General features: G+C 33.8%; 1 protein-coding gene across 7 annotated transcripts; it reads right to left on the reverse strand.

The window, feature by feature from the left end:
- Positions 1 to 279: 279 nt before the first annotated feature.
- On the reverse strand, positions 280 to 20545 carry LOC131075374 (protein DETOXIFICATION 16). 7 transcript variants are annotated; one of them, XM_059216610.1, is made up of 11 exons: positions 20036 to 20545; positions 18898 to 19442; positions 18593 to 18679; positions 18432 to 18488; positions 18087 to 18325; positions 17863 to 17981; positions 16719 to 16805; positions 16424 to 16490; positions 2965 to 3051; positions 2797 to 2853; positions 2514 to 2646 (listed from the first exon to the last, which is right to left on the reverse strand). In XM_059216610.1, the coding sequence occupies exons 1-10, from the start codon at positions 20336 to 20338 to the stop codon at positions 2834 to 2836; spliced, it is 1611 nt and encodes a 536-aa protein (XP_059072593.1). In that variant the 5' UTR covers positions 20339 to 20545; the 3' UTR covers positions 2514 to 2646; positions 2797 to 2833. The 7 variants fall into 7 exon arrangements, with proteins under 7 accessions (XP_057868187.2, XP_059072594.1, XP_057868185.2 ...); XM_059216609.1 differs by having other exon boundaries at positions 2566 to 2702; positions 20036 to 20544; XM_058012204.2 differs by lacking the exons at positions 16424 to 16490; positions 16719 to 16805; positions 17863 to 17981; ... (3 more) ...; positions 18898 to 19442; positions 20036 to 20545 and adding exons at positions 280 to 646; positions 851 to 916; positions 1113 to 1199; ... (2 more) ...; positions 4781 to 5072; positions 5477 to 5604 and having other exon boundaries at positions 2464 to 2702.
- Positions 20546 to 22091: the final 1546 nt, after the last annotated feature.

Genomic DNA, 22091 nt, shown 5'->3' on the forward strand with positions numbered 1-22091 from the left:
CATTTAACATACATGTAAACATTTTTAACTCTCGGCAGGAACTATGAGTCTCTTGGTAAATAGGGACGTTACACACCACCCCTTGTGAATCAGATTCACAGATATTCCTTTTTAAGAGAAGAACACAAACTTAATTCTGATTGCATCTCCAAATTTATTTTTAATTGTCAAAAAGATCTCTTGTATATAATTTTACTTATTTAAAGAACTTTATAAGTAAAAAATCAAATTGAATTTTACTAATAAAAATCAAGTCATGCTAGTTATTTGAACATAATATCCTTCATCTAAATATTTATTTAGATTCTAAAATCTTGAACATTTTCCATGTTTCAAAAAATATTTATTTATGATACAGAACATGTATACACCAATGCTCAAAAGGAGGTTAATGGTGCATAACAACACATTAAAGAACAACTACATCAGAATGTCCAACAGAAGTGCTCGCCATTCACTAGCAAGTTACAAGTGACCACTCTGCAAAAATGATGCCGCTGTTTCCAACTCCATCAAGCATATTAAATAAATTATGAAAAATGGCATTGCTGTTACATTCTAGAGCTCAAGGTAGCCAAAAATCAAGGTGAAGTTTGACAATTCACTACAAAACCTGTCACTGTCAAGGTCGATAATTTTTGTCATCCTGGTTGATGAAAAACGTTCATGAGAATAAATTAAGGGTATTCTATGACAATGCATCAACTGGTTTTACTACAAACCTCAAAGCATTTTTGCTTTATATGTTTTTCTTCCATGTCTTTTATCTTACAGAAATTTTTTGTTCTTAATGTGAAAATAATTTCCAAACAAACAGCCTTCTCTTAAAAGCAGAATAAAAAGCACATACCTTTATCATATCATCAGTAACCTCAGGTAATACTGATGTATATACTCTTTCTCTTGCATTTCTTCCCTGGCAATAAGACAACCAACGCTGTGAGTAAACAGAATAGTATTTCTATTCAAAGCAAGCATTCATTCACATGGCCAAATCATAAGGAAGATGGTAGATTTAGTATACACCACCACCATTGCTCCAAAATGGATACAATTCGTGTTTTCTTTCTCATATAAACTTTAAGTCCATCCTTTAGAATGGATAGACTCACTTGTTGTTCCCAGTCTGTACATAAAGTTACCAGGAACAGTAAAACTGTTTGTACAAAAAGGCCGCAGGTAATTCCAATCCAAAGTCCCTGAAATATCCATAAAAAATTGGTATAAGCAACAAATTAAAATGTTAAAACATAGCATTTTGCCTCTATTCTTGCGAGAGGAAACATTTGAACAAGTCTCTTTCATATTTATTACTTCGGTAATTGTATTATGGATTTATATGTCATAATACAGTCAAGTCAAGTTTGCAATGGAAAATAGTTTGTAATATGTATGCAACATAGTCAACAACTATGTGTCAATTTTGAGTTAGGTTTGTGCTTGCATGTCCTTTTTGTTTCTTTTTTTCTGTTCTTTATGCTGTTCTGATTTATGGGTTCAGGGTCCTTTTTCTCCTTATTTAATAAAAAATAATTATATGGCAATGAAGTAGATATAGACAGTAAGATGTAATATGAAGTTAGTTTTATTTCTAAAAATGTGTTATTGAACATTTATAATACAGTCAAGTAAAGCTTGTCATGGAAAATAGTTTGTATGGAACAGAGTTAACAGCTATGCAGCAATGAAGTCCATACAATAAGATATATTATGAAGTAAGCTTTATTTTTAGAAATGTGTTATTGATCATTTATAACATCAATCACAATCAACAATAATATGGGAATGAAGTCCACAATAAGATATAATATGAAGTTAGCTTTATTCTCAATTTGACTGAACAATATTGAAATGAACATATTATCATTCTCACTTTTGCGCTAACTACAACTAATTTTGACTGCTTCATAGCATGCCCTATAACAGGGAAAATAATTTAGGTTCTCAGTGTCACTGAGAATGGTCTAGCGGCTAGCCAATTGAACACAAGAACTAGGATTTCAATAACTGTTCTACTTTCAGAATGCAGGGTTTGTATCCTCTATCTGTCAAAAATCTTACTCTGAGTGGTTAGATGGACTTCATTTTTTTGTATCCTTCATCTGTCGAAAATCTTACTCTAACAGCTAGATGGACTCTAACTTTTTTTTGTCAAAGTTTGCATATATAACTTAAGAATTGAGAACATGGTAAATCAAATCAATGAGGAAAGTGTAAATAACCCTGCCACCAACATGCAGTACAAAGGCCAAAATGACAGCTACAGGAATGGCAACTATGTAGTATGCTCCAAGATTAACATAAGCACCCACTTTTTGCCAACCACATCCTCTAGCAACGCCTGAAATATTATTTCAAAAAACCATTACTTCAACAGAAAATGTTTCTTTATGCCATGGGGAATTCAAGTAGAATATGTTTGTCGTTCCAAATATGAATATTTCAGAAAACCATTACTTCAACCTGAAAGAGTGCCTTGGATTGCATCCAAAATTGAGCCGGCTGCCAGCAGAGGGATCATGCTTGCAACATAATCAATGACTTCCTTATCATTACTATAAGCATAACCGCAAACATTTCGTATAGAGAATAAAAGACATCCAACCATGACTGCCTCCATGATTGTCATAAAGAACACTACATACACTGCCAAGCGGGCAGCTTGTGAGCGTCCAGCTCCTAATTCATTTGAAATCCGTGTACTGCCATGCAACATTATGAAAGTGTCTAGCTCCTAGTACCTTAAATGGGTTAAATGACTAATAGGTTTACTGGTTAGCTTCTAAATGTACTTACCTTGCAGCAGCAGCAAAACCAGAAGGGACATTATATGCTAGAACCATAGTGTTAAGGCTGCAAAATATCAAAACTAGCTCAGGCGACAACAAATTCGAGGCAGTAAAATGCCCTTGTTAAGATTCATTCATTACTAAAAATCTCACATTTAAGTTTTAGCATACATACCATATTGAAAGAACTGATGTCTCAAGTTTTGGATTGGGCAACAGACCTGACAAGAGAATAAGCATTTCAAAGGACCAATACTCCAAGCTGTGAAAATCATGGAAACAAAATAAGTTTAAAAAAGCATTCTGGTTTAATCTACCATGCATTATTAACAATTTGTATGCTGAACTAAAACAGATCTGTTCTATTTGCCAAAATGTTCCTCACATGCTATGAAGTTTGAATATTCGAAAGGGTTAAAAGGAAGTAGTACACAGATAACTTGGATCAAATCTTGAGGCTATGAGATCAAGGTAGTATACCAGATCATCAATGAAGATGGAATTGCAAGCTTCAGAAATTTTTTAATATCATACAAGGCCTCCCTTGTAAAGGACGTCCATGTCCTCTTGCATGCAGATGAAGTTTTAATATATAGTAAAACAAGTGCCACATTGACCCAGTTGGAAATGCTGTTGGCTAAGGCTGCCCCTTTATAACCTAATCCAGTTTTAAATACCAGAGCCCAGCAGATGGGAACATGGAAACACAAAGTAATTACAGAGCATATCATCATGGGAAAGACAATACTTTGTGTCTGGAGATATCTTGTAAGGGGTAGAAGAGCTGAATAAGCAAACAGACTGGGAATCATCCATCTGGCAAATTCACCTGCTTCAAAAGATATTGGAGGGTCCTGCCCACATGCAGTTAGAATGTTGCCCATATATGCCCACACCACAGCCACCGGTATACTTACACAAAAAAGAACAAAAATTGCTCTCTGCAGATGAATTCCAAGCAGATGGTATTGCTTTGCCCCGTAGGCCTGTCCACATAGTGTTTCCAATGCACTTCCCATTCCCATCTGTCAAAATTGAAGAAAAACTGTTGGTCTTACATGCAACGCTGCATTTATGACTTCTATACAGATAAATTTTCAATTTTCTGAATTGTTCAACTTCATTTAAAATTTTGTAATCAAATATTGTCGATGATATTAGATTTCCACAATTCATAATATTGTTGATTGTTGATGATATTAGATTTCCACAATTCATAATATTGATAGTTATCGTTTCTAAATTCAATGAGTTCACCGAATTCAGAAACAGCCACTATCAGCTTCATGAACTACTTATTATTTGTAAAAATATCTACTGAATTGCACGATAAAAAAAATTATTAAATGTGGGTTGCAGGGGATGGCTTATCTATAAAACAGAGCAGTTTGATGTCTTATGATTCTACCCTTTACAAGAGCAAGTCGCTAGGTCAAGTTCTATGGAATCATGTATGTTAGGACTCAGTGCAACTAAGGATTTAAGGGAAACAGTCCGGATTCCCAGATAATGGTTTTAATTTTTCAACCTTTTCCAAGCATTTTCCTTTTTCGGGAATTTAACAAAGAAAAAAATCAGAGAAAATCATTCTAATTAGTGGTTTGGAGAATTGTGTTTCATAGACAGGGGTGGTTCAGACTCGTGTTTTTTGGCAGCAATGGATATGCATCTTTCGGTGATCATACTTTAATCTTCCTTTTATATGTTTCTGTTGGCGACTTCCTTTATATCTAATGTGGCTTATGTAATTGGGATGGGTTTTTTGATGTACTATACCAATGGGCATTTGGTATTGGGTAGAATAGGCTTGTGTTACTTAAGCAATACCAAAGGGTTTTCTTACTGGTTCTTTCCTTAAATGCTTTTTGAACCAGACACTGTAAAAAACTTTTAAAAATTAATATAATTCAGTGGTTCTATCCACTTTTATCAAAAAAAAAAAAAGCAAAAAAAAAAGAGAAGCAAAGCAAAGCAAGGTTTTTCACTTATACCAGCAGAGTGAAGCCAGAAACATTTGCAAATGAAGTAGCAATAGATGCACTAGAGAGAGCAAGCTCCCCTAAATGCCCCACCAGCATAACAGATATCACCCGCAAGCTAAATTGTAATAAATTCACAGATACCATAGGCCCTGCTATCCAGCATTGTTTCTTTAATTCTTCCCATACTAGAGCTTTACTGCACTTCCATTCATTCTGCTCATCTCTAAATAAAACTGCTTCCTCCTTGGCTATAAGTGACTCCAGCACATCATTCTCATGCGCATGGCCATGAATTGAATCACTTCTCTCCATGGTTGATCAAACGGAAGAATTACAGTTAGCCGACTTACAAGCTGGATTGTATATTTATGTAATAGAACGATGGAACAGACAAAACCAATCTTCCACAGAATCAGCAGTTTTTATATTAGCAAATCGAAAAAAAAGTTTGTTGCCGCGATCCACTTTCTTTCCAACAGGGCGACTTTGAAATGTATCTGATCCCGAGACAAGAAATAAATGGAGAGAGAGTTGGGGATACAGATGCAGAAGAGTCATTGTTTATGATGGTTGAATTCATTTATAGATTAGTGTTTTCATATTTGTGATAAAAACTATTTTGTGAAGGTTCTTATTGGGCTGGTGGGTTCATGTCCTTGCTAGAACTGGACCTCCATCTAAAATAATTGGGGTTTGAATATTCACCTGGTTTATTCTTCTTCTTTGAGAGCATGAGCTGTAGGCAATGTCAGAGCCTTGACTCAGCAAGACTTGAAGATAGGTTCATTAAGAACCCTTAACTCCACCAATAACCAAAGATCCATTAAGAAGTTTATTATTTTCTTTATTTATTGATTTGGTGAATAGATATCCTCAATCTTAACTTTTAGGCTAAAGAATCATGTGGCTTAAAATTCTTTATAGATGTTCTAAAATCTTCCATATAAAAATATATCTTTAATTAACTTTTTAAATTAATTTAAAAAATTATAATATAATAATAAAAAATTGTAACCATTAAATAAAATTCCTTTCCTTTTCTTTCTTTTTCCACTTGATAATCAATTACCTATTACCTATTAGACTTTATTTTGTCCTTAATGCACCCCTTCAAATACAAATCCAATAATCTCAATAGTATTTATGGTTGATTGTAATATGTGAAAAGATAAGTGTAATCTTTTCTAAATTAGCCTAAGGTAGTTAAATCTATGGAGCATTTAAAAACTATTATTTAGGCCGGTTGATAATTGAAAATATTGCTTCTGAATTTTAGGTATTTCATTTTTAAATAAAAGATGGGATATGGACATTGATGAATTGTTGAATGATCCACCATTATCCCTCTGCTTCTGATCGATGCCACACTACTCCCTTATACTATGCCTCTGTACCTTTTTCTTTCCCACACACTGCATCTTACAATTCCATTGATTCATATTCCTAATCTGCATCGATTCACATTCCTGTGACATTTTATTTCACCTTCGTTGCCTTTCCAATCGGTCTGTCTTCACATGTAATTTCTTCCCTGGCATTTTAACTCCATCTTAGCTGTCAAGAGTAAGATTTTCGACAGGCTATATATGCAAACTTCTCATTGATTGTGCAGGTCACTACTTTACCAGTCATCACATGCCATTCCAGACTGGGTATATGATCCACAATTGGTACATGACCTGTCCTCATCAACGAACTGTAAATAATGTATGTACATAGTCAGTAATCCGAGTATAGCAAACATCATCATCTATGTTTCCAAATTTAGCATACATGCTGAAAATTTTATTATCATATAATAATGTGTTTATTGCTTCTTGTCATTGTAGGTTTGCAAGAGACGGAGATACCTACAGGATCATTGAGTGTGTATATGTATGATTCTAATCATAGAAGACAAACTGAAGCAAGCTAAAACAAACGAGAAATATTTTTGGGCGGTGCTGATTGTTGACCTGTGTGCTCCTGTATTAATCTCATAAATTTACAGAACAACAATCTATATTGAGCTCAACGCCAAACCCCTTACCTATATTCAAGGATCAAACTTATGCATTCTTCATTCTCTCAACAGCAACAATGAAAGCGAAAAAGGAAAGCTAGAAACTAAAGTTAAAAATGCTTCTCATTAGCACCATCTCAAAGAGAAAAGATAGCTTAAGATGATGGAAATTCCTCCATCCTCTAGTGCCACCATCCTCCAAATTGACCTTGTTACACTTTTTCCATTTGCCAACTCATATATATGTCTTTAGAGGCCTTGTCAAATGTAGTAAAGATAACTTTAAATGTCTAATCATAATTGTTTCAAGATCCATTGAAACCATAATCATTTGAAGTGTCATTCAAACCTTCAAAGGTTCTATCAACTATAGAAGAGATGACTCCAAAAGCACAAGCAATGTTTAACATATGTGTAGTCATGATTAAAACATAATAATGGTGACTTAAAATAATGTTGAACCCATTTACTTCCAAAAATAAAGCACACCCTTATTTTCCTTATCACACCAAAAGCAAAACAAAACTCCCTATATCTTGATTTAACACTTTAGCCAATAACATATAATGCAAAGTAAATAAAAAATATAACATTTTTAAAAATTAATTCACTAAATTAAACTAAGAATTTTATTGCCAAACCCTATCCTTTTCTCATACTCAAACTTTTATGCATCGTTTTCCTTCAAAACAACTATCTAGTCATGATTATACCATCAAATCAAATTCAAATTGATTACATTAAATCTTAAATCCTAAGAAGCAATTAATGTTGATAAAATCGCAAATGTAAAACATATAATGCAAAGCACATTACCTAATAGTCAATCTTTACTTCCTTAAAGCCTTCAAAGATCACAACATTCATAAATTTTGTTGCACTTTCTTTGATTTATTTCTTTTTCTTCATACCTTGTACAAATGTTTTTACAAAAGGATCATAAAATTCTTCCCAAGATAGAGATCAAAAGATTTTTTTCATCACCTAATGGGTTCATTCTACTTCATGTAATTATATGATGTGGCATGCAATCACACAAGTCATTCACAATAGTCCTTTTGCCATGTTTGTCCTCTATTTGTTTCTATAGTTTCTTCTTCCACAATTTCATTTTATGGAATCAATATAGCCTTTGAAGCCAAGATGGTTGATTCAATGATCATAGACCTTATTCAAAGCTTGGATTATTTGGGCATATGAGGAAAGTAGGATTAAAGAAAGAACTAAAATCTTGATTTTTGAATGATCTACCATTATCAATGATAATGTCCAAACCAAAAAATGATATAATTCAAGATGAAGTTAGCTATTTGTTTTCTAGTGATGTAGGTTAGGGAATGGATTCGATCCAATTTGTGAAATACTAAATGGTGATGATAATAAATTTGTGACTATTAGATGATGGAGGGTGGATTTTTCCTATGAAGTCAAGTTCCCATTGCAAAAAGGGCCATGGAGTAGCAATTAGTTGTAGAAATCATGTCGGTGAATGGATAAGATCTTCATGTTCATGTGTTATTAGGAATACCTCCCTACAACCATTACTTATAGATATGGTAGAACCAAAATATGTTGAAGGGCATGTTTATTATATGGCTCAGTGGAGACCTTGGAAACCAAGAGCTATGCTACAAGGTGTGATTAATGACTTTAATATGGGTCCTAGTGGATAGTTTGCTAATTTTTTATTTCATATTCAAACCTAGATAGTATGGAGGTTGGAAACAACCTCCATCTTATCCTCAATGGCCAAATAAATACACACAATATTAATCCTCTCCACAACCATGGCAAAAATCATGGAGGGAAAAAATACTCTGTCTAGATAATATTCATTATATCCTACCATTTCATCATATTAGGAACCATAACAATAATTGTTACCACCTATACCATCATCAGATAACAATCAACTATCAAATTCATCTCATCCACCAAGGGCTACACCAATACCCCACAACTAACATCAAATCCAAATAATAATGTTGCCCAACCAATCTATAGTGATGAAGTGACTAGATTTCCAACTTATCCTGACAACACATTAGATATCAATGAGATACAAATTAGGTTAGGAAAAAATATTTAAGGGGCGTCCCTTTGAAAATTCCTCTTTTGCATGAAATTAGGATACCCCTATTTATACTAAAAAGTTTCGGAGTATGTACACAAAAACTAGAAAGGGAAGCAAGATCCAAAGATTGTTCAAGTCATTGGACAAATTTTGATTCTTATGTTAGGGAACATTTTAGTTCCTAAGTATTTCAACCTTGGGAATCCAATTATACAAGTAGATATTGGTCATATCATCATTCCAAATACACTCATTGATTTGGGTGTTGCCATTAATGTCATGGATAGTGAAACTAAAGAAAATTTATCTTCAAATACTTAGGCTTACACCTAGAGTCCTTCAAATAGTGATTGATATTTAGTAAAACTTGAAGGTATGATTGAAGATATTGTTTTAGATTATTCATATGAATATCCAACTACTTTTATGGTTTGTAGTCTAAATTCAAGTTGGAGGATATCCCTTGATCTTGGGACAACCATGGTTAGACATTGAAGATTCTTTAATTAATTGTTAATTAGGTAATATGGTTATATCTAATTGGGAACAAAAACAAAATTGGCATTATACCTACTTGCACAAACTTTATTAGAAACAGATAACCCATTATGAGTTGAGAGTGATTCAGATGAATATTTTCCTATTTTAACAATAGATCAAAGTATTGATTTGTTAGAACCATCTAAAGATTCTATTGTTTCTAATTTCTTTCATCAAAATAAGTGTTCATCTAATGATGCTTTGGAAAGATTACTTTTTCACTCCCGTATAGATGATAGCTATCGGTTTTTGAATTTTCTTCTAGTAGGTGATTCATAATCTTTATAATATTCTATCACATTACACTAATTGTTGCCACATAATTCTTTATATATCCCATTTTTTTTATTTTTAGAAATATCTATACAAATTTTATTACTACCATCCACTTCACAATTGATAGGTACATATTTACTTGCAACTTGTCAATCACAAGCAATGCAAATACAATTTTCTAAGTTCAAACTTTGAATCATTATAGGCTATTATTGATTTTATTCTTACAAAAGTGTTACACAATATGTGGGTAACGAGTTTTCAACCCCAATGGAAAGATTCAAAATGGTATATGATAATCCATTTCATAACTAAAAACCTCACAATAAATATGTTTATCTCTCTAATCATCTACATAATATGCAAAACCTTAATGATAGATGGGCACTAAAACCTTCAACTAGCTCATAGCAACACATATTTCACATTATTTGGTTATTCAATCTTGAACCAAAGCTTTCTCCTTTGCTTGATATATTTTATAATAGGGTCTCATTTGAAGTGATTCATTTTGGGATTTCCCAATTCCTTTTATCCTTTTTGTGGATATTAAGAAACTCTCAAGCATCTTTTCTACTTTTTTCTTAGAGACTAGTCTACTTGAAATTAAACTCATGACTTCTTTAAGATTTTCAAACCATATCCTTTTTCTTGGCATATGATTTTTTGAATAATTTGCCCATAATTTTTCAAATTCTACCTAAACATGACATCATGATTTTTAAGTGAAAACAATATTCAACATTTAAAAATATAGAAATTTATTTATCTTTTTAAGAACTGTTATTGATATTCATTTTACACTAAGCCCATGATTTGCTCTAGTTTTCTTAATAGATACAAGTGCAAGTTAGTAATTTTACTCATCTACAAGTTATTCTTGATTGTTGGGGTGATGGACCTTATATGGTTGCTAGAGTTCAACTAACCCATCCTTCTAATAAAGGCCAATCCCCTTCTCAAGGATATCATTATAGGTATAGTCGTAATGCTTGTGGGCATGATAGCCACGATTCTTAGCCACCTCAACACTAAGCTCTAGGTTAGAATGCTCATAGTTGGTCTCAATAATGTTTTCCACCTTCTACCTTCTCTCAGCCTTATGGAAAGGGTGCACTTGATTAATAAAATATAACAATATGTTTTCTTGCCTAACTTTGGTGAGAATAAAAGTCAACCACCAAATAGAGAACAAATTAATGAAGAAGGTGCCATTACAAGTTGAGAGACAATTATATATAGGCAAGAACCTCTTGGTATTAGGGGCAAGCTTGGTGATTGTGACCCACCCCCACATCTTGCTAGTTCTATAGCTCTTGTTGCTTAATACTTTATTTTCTTCTTCTTGTTCTTCTTATCTATTTTAAAATGTTCATTTAAGGTAGATCGCTTTGCACTTCCCCCCATCCCTAGCCTCCCCACCTTCCCCACGTCTTCCCTTCTCACCACTATTCCATTTGGGGCAACTAGGATCAAGTATCTTGTGTAGACTTTGGGTGTGATTAATTTTAACCACCTTTTTTTGTAAATATGGTGTTATAGACCTTTTTTATACAAAGTAGTATATACGACACTAATATATATATATATATATATATATATATATATATATATATATATATATATATATATATGTATGTATGTATGTATGTATGTATGTATATGTATATATGTATGTATATATACATATACATACATATATACATATACATACATATATACATACATGTATGTATATATGTATGTATATGTATATATATACATATCTACATATGTATATATATACATATGTAGATATGTATATACATACATATATATACATACACACACACACACACATATATGTATATATATATATATATATATATATATATATATATATATATATATATATATATATATATATATATACATGTGTGTGTGTGTGTGTGTGTGTGTGTGTGTGTGTGTGTGCGCGTGTGTGTGTATAATTTATTATAATTATCTACTATGATTTATTAACAAGGTTATTGCTTCAAGACACTGGGTTAGACTTGTTTACATTGTTCACAAATTAAACCAAGTTATACCTTTCCTTGTATCTATTCTTGTAGCCATTATAAATTTGACACACCTTAGTGGCATTTGGTGAGGTAATAAAAGCCCATGTAGTTTATACAATCCATTGTCAAATAATTAATCAATTGTTAATATTTATGCAAACACTTCAATCATAATTGAACCATTAAACAAGGTTTAAAGTCTAATTTTACATCAAGATTATAACTCAAATAGGACAACAATTAGAGATATCACAAGATGGATAGATGAGAACTAACCCTACTAAAAAATTGAAATCAATTTAAAAAATGGTTCATGCCTTCCAATGTGAGAGAGACATGGAACTTTGAAGATGTAATTTAGTATGTAAGTAACATCAAATATCAATGCTCATAAATTCTATAAGTGGTAGGACTTTTACATGGAATAAAAGATAACAAAATACATATGTTGACTTGATTTTTAAGATATGTAAAAAACCAATTCTAACTTATATAACTTGGATTGAATGTAATTAAATTATTATTTGGATTGCTATAGCCTAGACTGTCTAACAAAGAGTGAATAATGTTGGGATTAAGGTGTCTCAACCTTAGACTCCAAACATGCTTATTTAATTATTTATTTTATTTTCGCCCACTTTGGAAGTCTTAGTGTTTAGGGAACTAGTGTCATAGGTTGCTATGTTGAGACTATGTCAAATTTCTATTATGACTACGAAGGTTTCTAGTTCAGTGAAAGAGTCATGGAGAGTTATTTTTTGGCAGCTTATATTTATGGTTTGAGTTCACTTTTGACAAGTGGTGTGAGGTATGCAAGACACCTATTTGGTCATGAGAACTTCTATGTTGTACTTATATTACATTTGGCAAGATGACCATTATGGAGGTAGGTGTTGTTGTATTGGAAGTTGCTATGTGCAACATGTCATGGGATTAGCAAGGTGTTGTTTGTAACACACCTTACGTATTGGGCCTTGAAGATGCTTTTGGAAACCTTGGGTGCATACTTCTTTGTGTTGAGCTCTATTTATGACGCCTTAGTTGTTATTTAGTTAGACAAGTTGGTTATTTTTAACACATTGTTATGCTATCAGAATTCTTCTTGAATTCTCTGTTGTAGCTACCCTTGAAAAGCATTGGCTCTATGCATTGTATTGTAACTATTGGTGTCGCTGATAATACATTTGAGTCTAGATTTTGAAGTATGGGTTTTTTCTAAATAAGGTTTCCCAGATTTTGTGGTTTTATTTGTTTAAATATGATTTTATATGTTGTTATCTAATCTGCAATAGCTTAAGAGTTTGTAAGAAATTTTTGCATCATCTCTCTTGCTAGATTTAGCATTTGGAAGTGCCATTTTGCACTTTGGCTTCCTTTCAAATAAGACGTGTTATGAGAAAGTTGTAGAACTTGTATAGATGTTTGAGTATTTTGATCATGTAAATAATATCTAGGAAGGATCAACATGATAGTAAACATGTAATAGCTCATAAATAATGGTATGACGTAAAATTCTCTCTTATGAGATTTTCTCTTTATTTATGTTTTTTCAAGTCAAATATGATTTTGTTCTCTATTGATTGTTTTTTTTTTGCTCGACTACAAATCGTATTTTAATTACTAAACATTTCATTTGTCTAAAGACATAAAAGACCAATTCTACTTTAAACACTATATCTTAAATACATTTATATTGTGATAGTGAATTAATTTTATTTATTTTTATCGGTAAACGACAAAGCCAAAAATTTCATACTATGCAAAAAATAAATAAGATTACAAAAATGATAGCATACTTTAGTCCAACCATTAACAATTTTAGCAAATTTGTTCTAAGATAGATAGATTGCAAAAAAAAAAAACCTGAAGCAGTCCTAAGTGATAATGAACCACAAAACTTATAGTTCTCAAACCCCAACAACTTCCAATAGCTACTACATATCGCAAAGGATCTTAACAAGTTTATCAAAATAGAATTAGAAACTGGAAAAATTGAAATTTCATTTCACCAGCTCCAACCAAAGGCAAAAATCTTGATTGAAGCATAGCTAGCCTCTAGACCGAGCACGTCCACTTCCTCGCGGTCAACCCTTGCCTCTGCCTGAAACACCCCTTCGCCCACGACCTTGATCCCCATGTGATGCATCTCAATCATTTCTGCTTGTAGACAGACCATCATGCTCTAGTTTGGAGGGAGGAAGCCATTTAATCTGGCAAAATCTCTAAATTCGTCCTCCCTATCTTGGTTTTCAAGTTCATCACCCAATAATTTCCATTTTAGATACCTGAATGTCATTGTTGTGAAGGCTCTATGTTGCAAAAGGGTAGGGCCTTTGAGGTCAAGGAGGAAAGGATAATAATTGAAGGTCTCTCTCGGGACTAAGGGAAGGATCATATCCCCTCGTCGAGGGAGCCCAATTCATGGATGGCATATTTAAGGACTAAATCTAAACCCACCAACACATCTTCTTCAAGCAATTGAGCCATCACCTCCGCCTTGGGAACCTGGTTATCAAGCAATGAGGCCACAAATCTTGATGAGATATGAGAATTATCCCTCGGGTATTCTTTCCTGCTCAAGTGACCATGGCCCAGAATTAATTTGACCGCCAAGATTACCAATGGCTCTGTTTTATGAAGAAGTCTTTTGAGTCTCTAGTCCGAAATTTCTTTGAAAGAAACTTGGCGGCTTGCGCTTAGTCAAGACAAGGAGACAAGAGTATCTTCTCCAAAGCAAGATATAGGTTTTGGGAATGCCCTTACAATAAAACCAAAAGGGTCTATCATTTTTAAGCAAGGACAGGAAGAACACGCTCTCACACCAGCTAACATAAGCAAAGAATGGAGAAACACAACTTTGACGAGACAAGATAGCAGAAATAAGCCTTGACTCAAACAAAAATAACAACACCCAACAATCTCTCTCCTACCTACCATCATTTATGAGAATTGCCCTGAATAATAAAACTAGGGAGGAATGACGACAATAATTCATTTTCCAAAGTTTGGGTTTTTTAAAAAGTCCTTAGTACTATGCCACGAACAATTATGGCGGTGTCCTTTTCATCTTTGAAGAATATTTGATAGATTGCGGTGACCTCATCAATCCTTCTTGAAACACTGCAATGGACGGGTCTATTCTGGCTCCAAAACGGCAGTACAGATTGACTAACATGCATGTTAGTCGCGTGTTTTACACCATCAATTTTGCAATAAACGATTGCGATTGACTAATACGTCGCTATCACATTGTACGAAAGATCCGTTTTAGAACCAGAATAACTGCGGCCCATTGGAATACCAGATGATTTAATGATGTCGAACATTAATAACCGCCCATTTGAAAAAGCATCCATCATTTTAGAAAATTTCTCCTCCTTTTTAGCGAATGTCTTATCAAAATTAGTTGTGAGTTGGCAAAGAAGAAAGAGCAGCTTCCAACTCAGTAGCTCTAGCGCGACCCTTAGATCAGCGGGTAGATGGCATATTTTGAAAATTGGAAGCTCGTTGTGAAGCTTTAACGAGTCAATTCATTCAAACTCAAATTTGAGAATCCATTCATGAGAAGGCACCCGAAACGAACAGGAGAACAGACGGGAAACATTAATGCTTGCTGATGCCGTTGGAAGTACTACCCATTTAAATTAGAAGGGCCATTAAATGTTTAGATCATCAGCCCACCAACTAAGAGCAAACCCATCAGACGCAACCTTAGAAAGGGCATCCGCATCAGTATTAGCTTCCCTATAGATATGCTTACAAGAAAAATTATCAAACGTGGACAAAGTCGCTAAGATTTTTTCAAGCAGAGGTTGCAGCCTCCAATTTGGGGAATTTGCTGATCTAGGTTCTTAATTCTTCTTTTGGAGCACTCCATAAAACCTAGCAACAGAGCTTTAAATTCCTCAATGTTATTAGTGTCTAGAGGAATAGGCACGGGTAGCTTGACTTTTATAACTCCTCTGAAGTCTCTGACCACACATCAGATTTCAGAAGAACCTAATAGTGAATTAATTTTGATTGCATGTTCAAATTTATTTTTATAATCAAAAAGATCTATACTATATAATTTTACTTATTAAAATAATTTCACTAATAGAAAATCAAATTGAATTTTATTAATAGAACATCAAGTCATCCTAGTTACTTGAATGTAACATCCCTCATCTAAACATATATTATAAGATTGCCAATGCTAAAAAAATCTAGAACATTCTGGATGTTTCCAAAAGTATATATTTATGATACAAACATTTATGATATGAATACCAATGCTCGGAGTTTCTTGAGCAGGTTAATGGTGCATAACAACACATTATACAAGCATTGCATCAGAATTTTCAACAGAAGGGCTTGCCATTCACTTGCAAGTCGCAAGTGACCACTCTGCAAAAGTGATGCTGCTTTTTCCAACTCCATAAAATGGCATTGTTGCTACATTTTAGAGCTCAAGGTAGCCAAAAATCAAGGTGAAGTTTGAAAATTGACTACAAACTTGTCACTGTCAAGGTCGATAATTTTTATCATCCTGTTTGATGACAAACGTTCATAACAACAAGTTAAGGATATTCCATGACAATGCATCAATTGATTTTGCTACAAACATCAAAGCATTTTATTCCCATATATTTTATCTCACAGAATTTCTTGTTTTCAATTTTGAAAGGAACTTCCCATAAGGATAGCCTTTTCTTATAAGCAGAATAAAAAGCACATACCTTTATTATTTCTATCAGTAACCTCGGGTAATACTGATGTAAATACTCTTTCTCTTGCATTTCTTGCCTGGCAATAAGACAACCAACGTTGTGAGTAAACAAAATAGGTGTTTTTCTATTCAAAGCAAGCATTCATTCTAATGGCCGAATCAAAATAGATTTAGTTTCTCTGTCCTATACACCATCATTGCTCCAAAATAGATAAAATTCATGTGTTCTTTCGTATATATACTAATAATTGTTGGAATTTTTAAGTCCATCCTTAAGAATGGATAGAGTCATTGGAGCTACTCACTTGTTGTTCCCAGTCTGTACATAAAGTTATCAGGAACAGTAAAACTGTTTGTACAAAAAGGCCACAGGTAATTCCAAGCCAGAGTCCCTGAAATATCCATAAAAAATTGGTATAAGCAACAAATTAAAATATTAAGTATTCTTGTAAACACTACATTTTGCCTCTATTCTTGTTAAGAGGAGACATTTGGAGGTTTCTTTCATATTTATTATTTTGGTAATTGTATTATGGTATTATATGTTATTATAATAGTCAAATTTGTGATGGAAAATAGTTTGTGTGAAACATAGGTAATGAAGTGTAGACAATAAGATATAACATGAAATTAACTATATTTTTAGAAATGTGCTATTGATCATTTATAGTACAGTCAAAAAAAGTTGCCCTGGAAAATAGTTTGTGTGAAGCATAGTCAACAATTATGTGACAGTTAAATCTAGACAATAAGATATAATCTGAAGTTAGCTTTATTCGTAGAAATGTGTTATTGATCATTTATAATACAGTCAGTAAAGCTTGCGATGAAAAATAGTTTACATGAAGCATAGACAACAGTTATATGACAATGAAGTCCAGACAATAAGATATCATCTGAAGTAAACTTTAATCCGAGAAATATTATCATTTATAACATAGTCAAGTAAAATTTGTTATGAAAAATTGTTTGCGAAGTCTAGACAATAAGATATAATATGAAATTAGCTTTATTCTCAATTTGAAAAATGAACAGATTATCATTCTCAGTTTTGGGCTAACTAAATTTGAATGCTTCATAGCATTACCTATAACAGGGAAAATAATTTATATTCTCAGTTTCACTGAGAATGGTCTAGCCGATTGGACGCCAGAACTAGGATTTCAATAACTATTCTACTTCAGAATGCAAGGTTTGTATCCTTTATCTGTCAAAAATCTTACTCTGACAGGTTCGATTGACTTAATTTTTTTATCCTTTCTGTCAAAAATCTTACTCTGACAGGTTAGATGGACTTAACTTTCTTTATCCTTTATCTGTCAAAAATCTCACTCTAACAGTTAAGATATGCTTTGTTTCTTTTATCAAAGTTTGCATCTTTAACTTAAGCATTTAGAACATAAAATTCAAAGCTTTGTAAGTCAAATCAACGAGGGAAGTGTAACTAACCTTGCCACCAACATGCAGTACAAAGGCCAAAATGACAGCTATAGGAATGGCAACCAGATAGTATGCTCCAAGATTGGCATAAGCACCAATTTTTTGCCACCCACATCCTCTAGCAATGCCTGAAATGTTATTTTCAATCAACCAGAAAGTGCTGTTATGATATCATGACTTCAAGATAAAAATCTTTGTAGTTTCCAACTATGACTGTACAGAGTAATCTGAACCTGAAAGAGTGCCTTGAATTGCATCCAAAATTGAGCCAGCTGCCAGTAGAGGGATCATGCTTGCAACATAATCAATGACCTCCTTTTCATTGCTGTAAGCATAGCCCCATACATTTCGTATAGAGAATAAAAGAGATCCTACGATGAGTGCCTCCATGATTGTCATAAAGAACACTACATACACTACCAAACGGGCAGCTTGTGAGCGTCCAGCTCCCAGTTCATTTGAAACTCGTGTACTGCCATGCCAACATCATGAAAGTGTCTAGCTCCTAGTATATTGTTTTTGACTTGAAAGGGATAAATGACTAATAGGTTTACTAGTTAGCTGTAAAATGTACTAACCTTGCAGCAGCAGCAAAACCAGAGGGAACCATATAGGCTAGGGCCATAGTGTTAAGGCTGCAAAATATCAAAACTAGCCCAGATAACAACAAATTCGAGGCAATAAAATGTCCTTATTAAGATTAATTCATAACTAAAACTCTCACATTAAACATACATACCAGATTGAAAGAACTGATGTCTCAAGTTTTGGATTGGGCAGCAGGCCTGACAAAAGAATAAGCATTTCAAATGACCAATACTCCAAGCTGTGACAACCATGAAAACAAAATAAGTTTAAAAAAACATTCTGGTATAATCTACCATGCTTTATTAATAACTTGTGTGATGAACAATAGCGGATCTGTTATATTTGCCAAATTGTTCCTCACATGCTATGAAATTTGAGTTTTCGAAAGGGTTAAAAGGAAGTAGTACACAGATAACTTGGATCAAATTTTGCGGCTATGAGATGAAAGTAGTATACCAGATCATCAGTGAAGATGGAATTGCAAGCTTGAGAAAATCTTTAATATCATGCAAAGCCTCCCTTGTAAAGGACGTCCATGTCCTCTTCAATTCAGTTGAAATTTTAACATATAGTAAAACAAGTGCCACATTGACCCAGTTGGAAATGCTGTTTGCCAAGGCAGCCCCTTTATTACCTAAACCGGTTTTAAATACCAGAGCCCAGCAGATGGGAACATGGAAACACAAAGTAATTGCGGAGCATAGCATCATGGGAAAGACAATGCTTTGTGTCTGGAGATATCTTATAAGGGGTAGAAGAACTGCATAAGCAAACAGACTAGGAATCATCCATCTGGCAAATTCCCCTGCTTCAAAAGATATTAAAGGGTCTTGCCCACATGCAGTTAGAATGTTGCCCATATATGCCCACACCACAGCCACCGGTATGCTTACACAAAAAAGAACAAAAATTGCTCTCTGCAGATGAATCCCAAGCAGATGGTATTGCTTTGCCCCATAGGCCTGTCCACATAGTGTTTCTAAAGCACTTCCCATTCCTATCTGTCAAAAATGAAGAGAAAAATTTGTTGGTCTTGCATGCAACACTTCATACATGACTTCAAAACAAACTTAAATCTTCACTGTTGTGAATTGTGCAACCCCATTAAAAATAAATATCTTTTTAAGTATTGTGCTTCATGAACCACTTATTATTAGAGATATTTCATTCAACAGTGCATGTTTATCAAATATGGGTTGCAGGAGATGGCTTATCTATAACACAGAGCAGTGTCTTATGATTCTACCCTTTACATGGGCAAGTTGCTAGTTCAAGATATATGGAATCATGTACATTAGTACTCAGTGCAACTAAGCATTTAAGGACAACAGCCACCCTGGAAGGAAAAGGGTCCAACTTCTGAGATAATGCTTTAATTTTTCAAGTTCTATGGAATCATGTATGTTAGGACTCAGTGCAACTAAGAATTTAAGGAAAACAGTCCAAATTCTCCGATAATGGTTTTAATTTTCAACTTTCTATAGATTTTCCCATTTTGGGAGGTTAAAAAGGAAAAGAATCTGACAAAACTACTCAAATTTTTAACGCTTACAATAAAAGGAAACCAAAGCAGAGCGAGGTTTTTTTATTCTACCAGTAGATTGAAACCAGAGACATTTGCAAAGGAAGTAGCAATAGATGCACTAGAGAGAGCAAGCTCCCCTAAATGCCCCACCAGCATAACAGATATCATCCGCAAGCTGTACTGTAACAAATTCACTGACACCATAGGCCCTGCTATCCAGCATTGTTTCTTTACTTCTTCCCATACTAGAGCTTTACTGCACTTCCATTCATTCTGCTCATCTCTAAATACAACTGCTTCCTCCTTGACTATAAGTGGCTCCAGCAAATCATTCTCATGCCCATGGCCACGAATTGAATCACCTCTCTCCATGGTTGATCGAATGGGTGGATTACAGTTAGCCTACTTACAAGCTCGATTGAATGTTTATGTAGAAGAAAGACGGAAAAAGCAAAACTAGTCTTCCACAGTATCAACAGTTTTTATATTAGCATATCGAAAATGAAGTTGTTGCCGTGTTCCACTTTCCAACAGAGTGACTTATGAATTTATCTGATCCACAGAGAGAGTTGAGGATACAGATGAACGAAGACTCCTTTATGGGGATGGCGGTATGGTCAAGATTGGGGGTTAGAATATTCCGGACATGGCGGTTTATTATTTTTATTTTTTTAATGGATGATTTTTTTATTTAGAGTAAACATTTTTGGTTAAGAGTCAATCAAATTTGTTTAGGGGAGTCTTGTACTCATTAAGATTTAATCAGCTAAAGGTTTAAGAACCATTCAACTTCACCAACAGATCAAACATCTGTTGACAAATTTATGATCTTGTTAAGACTTGATCAGCTTAAATTTTTTTCATTTTTCGCCCGTTCTTATTTGGAATGGACGACCTCTTCGTTCAAATCAACAGTTGGAAGATCTCCTTAAAACATGGAAGACCATTGAATACATTTCGTCCGTTCATCACGTTTGACTGCTTTCTGTCATCGTCGTCCCGTCGGTTGTATTTATGTTTTCTAATTCATTCTTTAGTAACAGTCCAATGCTACACGTGGAGAGTCTCGATGCGTTGATGTATAGAATGTAGCTTTGCACATGTAACAAGTATTCAACGCAGCTATTTCAACAATTCCATTTTATACATATTTTGCAACCAGAGTACTAGGAGTGTCTCCTACGCTGAGCTATGCCCTCCATATTTTGGAGACATGCCTACCGACGACTTCAATATTTAGAAATATATTTGACCGGGTTCCCATTAAAGGCATAGGCTATGCAACGGACAAAACGGCCCACCCCATGCCATGCCTTGCCATGCCTTGCCATGCCTCCATGTGATGACATGACCGCCCCGTCCAATCAAATCCTCCGTGCCATCTCCATCCTTTTCGGACATTTTTTCATTTTTTTTTGACAAGTCCGTGGGTGTGGGGGAATTTTTTTTTTTCAAAGTATGATTATATTTTTAAATTAAAATAATTTATTTTAATTGTTTTTAGATTTTTTTTTTTTTAATTTTAATTTTTTAATAATTTTTTATAATAAGTATCATATATTATTTTTATTTATGTGCAATTTTTACTTATGTATCATATCTTATATGTTTAATTATTCTAAAAATATTAAACTTTAGAAGATGTCATACTTATTATAAAAAAATTAAAATAAAAAAAATAAAAAATTATAAAAACAATTAAAATAAATTATTTTAATTTAAAAATATAATCATACTTTGAAAAAAAAAAATTCCCCCACACCCACGGACTTGTCAAAAAAAAAAGAAAAAATGTCCGAAAAGGATTGGAGATGGCACGAAGGGTTTGATTGGACGGGGCGGTCACGTCATCACATGGGGGCATGGCATGGCATGGCATGGGGCGGGCCGTTTTGTCCGCTGCGTAGCCATTGCCCCCATTAAAGTACCGATCAGCTAACTAAAACGGGAGTGCATAAATTTGTCTTCTGACTTTATGAACCATTGGGGATTAGACACTTATGCCCGGGATAAATGAGCAATTAGGAACTATCTAGCCTTTGGGTGATTTCAGGACTATAGGAGGTTTTAAGAATATTAGGCATGAGAAAACTATTGTGATGATTTTTAAAATTTAAATAATTTT

This window comes from Cryptomeria japonica, chromosome 2 (assembly GCF_030272615.1).
Source record: "Cryptomeria japonica chromosome 2, Sugi_1.0, whole genome shotgun sequence".
NCBI classification, from domain to species: Eukaryota; Viridiplantae; Streptophyta; class Pinopsida; order Cupressales; family Cupressaceae; genus Cryptomeria; species Cryptomeria japonica.

Bases quoted from the DNA above. Each gene is read 5' to 3' on its own strand.
- LOC131075374 (XM_059216608.1), bottom strand. From the start codon at position 20,338: ATGGAGAGAGGTGATTCAATTCGTGGCCATGGGCATGAGAATGATTTG. The intron at 19,443-20,035 runs GTAGAATAAAAA...CATTTTTGACAG, and splicing joins TCTCTGGTTTCAATCTACTG to ATAGGAATGGGAAGTGCTTT. The intron at 17,982-18,086 runs GTTCAGATTACT...ATAACATTTCAG, and splicing joins AATTCAAGGCACTCTTTCAG to GCATTGCTAGAGGATGTGGG.